This window comes from Ichthyophthirius multifiliis (assembly GCF_000220395.1).
Source record: "Ichthyophthirius multifiliis unplaced genomic scaffold scaff_1120509251098, whole genome shotgun sequence".
NCBI lineage: Eukaryota > Ciliophora > Oligohymenophorea > Hymenostomatida > Ichthyophthirius > Ichthyophthirius multifiliis.
Genome location: NW_004086205.1, coordinates 13,611 through 16,074, shown reverse-complemented (window position 1 = coordinate 16,074; position 2,464 = coordinate 13,611). Strand labels below are relative to the sequence as shown.

The following is a 2,464-nucleotide window of genomic DNA, read 5'->3' as shown; positions in this document are numbered from 1 at the left end:
TTAATTTTCTTTTTTAAGGTTTTTTACATATTTCTTTGTTTAAAAATATCTCATTTTTTAGTTTTTTTTTTGTTTTTTGCTAAATATATTTTATATTTTTTATAATAATGTGAAAATTCGAGTATTGATAAAAATATTAACTTTTAACTAATTTTTGATTAAATTTGTAATTTTTTAAAAAAAAATAGCTAAAAATAAAAATTTTATTTTTATATAAATAAAATCTGTTTTTTTTTTTTGTTTGATAATATATAAAAAAACTTATTATATAATATTTTTAATTATTATTATTATTAAATTTATATAAAAAATCATTTTTTTATTTTAATGCTTTTTTTTTTTTTTTTTAGATTATTTACAAAATTAGAATAAATTAATTAATTTTTATTAATAATAAATTATAAAATATTTTTTTTAATTTAAGATAATAAATCATACCTTTTTTTTAAATAAACATATTTTACATAAAAATGTATATAAATTTTATTAAATCTATGTCAAATTATTATTATTTAATTAATTTTATAAAATATTATTTTTTTCCTCTTTTTAAAAAATAAATTTTACTTTTAATTAAAAAAAAAAAAAAAAATTGAAAATTTTTTCTTTCGTCGAAAAAAAAAAAAAAAAAAAAAAATATAAATTATTATTCGAAAATATATAAAAAATGTAAATAAATTATGAATATCCATAAAACATAGAATATACAATATGCGAATATATATGGATAGACAGTTCTGACAAAAATATTCGTTCTTTGACAAAAATACATTAAAAAGTGATAGCAAAACTAGAAGATATGGACTGGATAACAATAAATGGAATCCAATGTTAAATGGACCATGAAATTATATATTTAAAACCCATATATATGTGTCCTGATCCATTTCGTAGATAAAAAATACTTATTTAGTATTAACGGAGACATATTTAGATGATAAATAAACACCTTATATGACAAATTTTCGAAACATATGCAGTAAAATATTCTAATAAGAATAAATAGTAAATGAAGATCCATGGTTTGCCATTGAATAAGAATACATGTTATTTACAAGTGTCGGAACTACCAATTAATGGCCGTTAAATTGGCCTAGAGGAGGTTACCCGGAACCTCTAATGCCTTATTGTAAATATTATTGCTCAGTAGGAGATAATTCATGCTTTGGAAGAGGAATAGCAGAAGCACATATTAGAATGTGCTTATTTTCAGGAATCTAAGTTTCAGGGTTAAATGGAGAATCAGATCCGTCTTAATGGGAATTTCAAATAGGAATCAGTAAAGGAATTTAGGCAGCAGATATGTTATGGGTTGCTAGATATATTTTAATAAGATTAGGTGAAAAAATGGGAATTTGTATATGTTTTTGTCCTAAACCATTTAAAGGAGATTGGGTATGCTTTTTTATTATTTTATTTTTATAAAATAAATTATTATAATATTTTTATGTTAAGAAAGGTTAAGGGGGACATGTTAATTTTTCGACTAAAAGTAGTAGATAGGAAAATGGGTTAGATATTATTATAGATGAATATATACCTCGGATGCATGAAAAACATATGGAACATATAGAAGTTTATGGAGAAAATAATGAATTAAGACTATTAGGATCTCATGAAACTAGTATTTATAATAAATTTAATTTCAAAGAATGTAGTAGAGATGTTTCTATTAGGATTCCGTCAGTTGTTTAGGAAAACAATAAAGGATATATGGAAGATAGAAGACCGGCTTCAAATATGGAACCTTATTTGGTACTTGCAATTATAGCTGATACATGTCTTTTAGATTCGGAGTTTTGTGATGAAATATTGTTTGAGTATAAAAAATATTTTAAATAGTAGAAAAAAAAATACTGTTTAATAATAATAATGATAATTTTAAATATTTAAATTCTTGTTATTTTATTTTATTTATATTATATATATATGAATAGATTTGTAGTTTATTTATTTTTTGATATTAAAATTCATTTTTTTTTTTTTTTTACAAAATAAAAAAAATCAATTAATATTACTCGAGAAAATTTATCGAATTTATTCAATATCTTCTTTGATTAAAAAACATTCACATTAGTTTTTTATTCTTAAAGGATAGTATATTTTTCTTTCTTCAATTTTTATAGTACTTTCTAATCCTTAAATAATATTAATTTATAATTTTTATGGTAATCTTAAAAGTATACAATAATAACAAAATTTATGTTTACATTAACTTATAATTATATATGATTAATTTTAATAATATTATTCAGTTTTGTTATCAAAATGAAGTATATCCGGATCAATATTATTTTGTTTATTAGGATTTTATATTTATTAAATAAAATTATTAGTTCGGTTTTTATTATTTTGTTAATTTAAATTTAATTTATTGTCTATAGTTTATTAATATAAAAAATTTATTTAAGAATTGTTTTATAATTATAATTAATTAAAATTAGATTATTATTATTATTATTAT

General features: G+C 18.8%; 1 protein-coding gene across 1 annotated transcript, besides 1 other annotated feature; it reads left to right on the top strand. All coding sequences in view use genetic code 6, as the record gives it.

The window, feature by feature from the left end:
• Positions 1 to 835: 835 nt before the first annotated feature.
• Positions 836 to 1,820, top strand: IMG5_141330 (hypothetical protein; the record flags this gene model as incomplete). Its single annotated transcript, XM_004031312.1, has 3 exons — positions 836 to 890; positions 1,007 to 1,395; positions 1,456 to 1,820. Coding segments are annotated over 3 exons (809 nt in total), but the record flags the coding sequence as incomplete, so codon positions are not given.
• A 624-nt stretch (positions 1,821 to 2,444) lies between these two features.
• Positions 2,445 to 2,464: part of a microsatellite that runs on past the window's edge.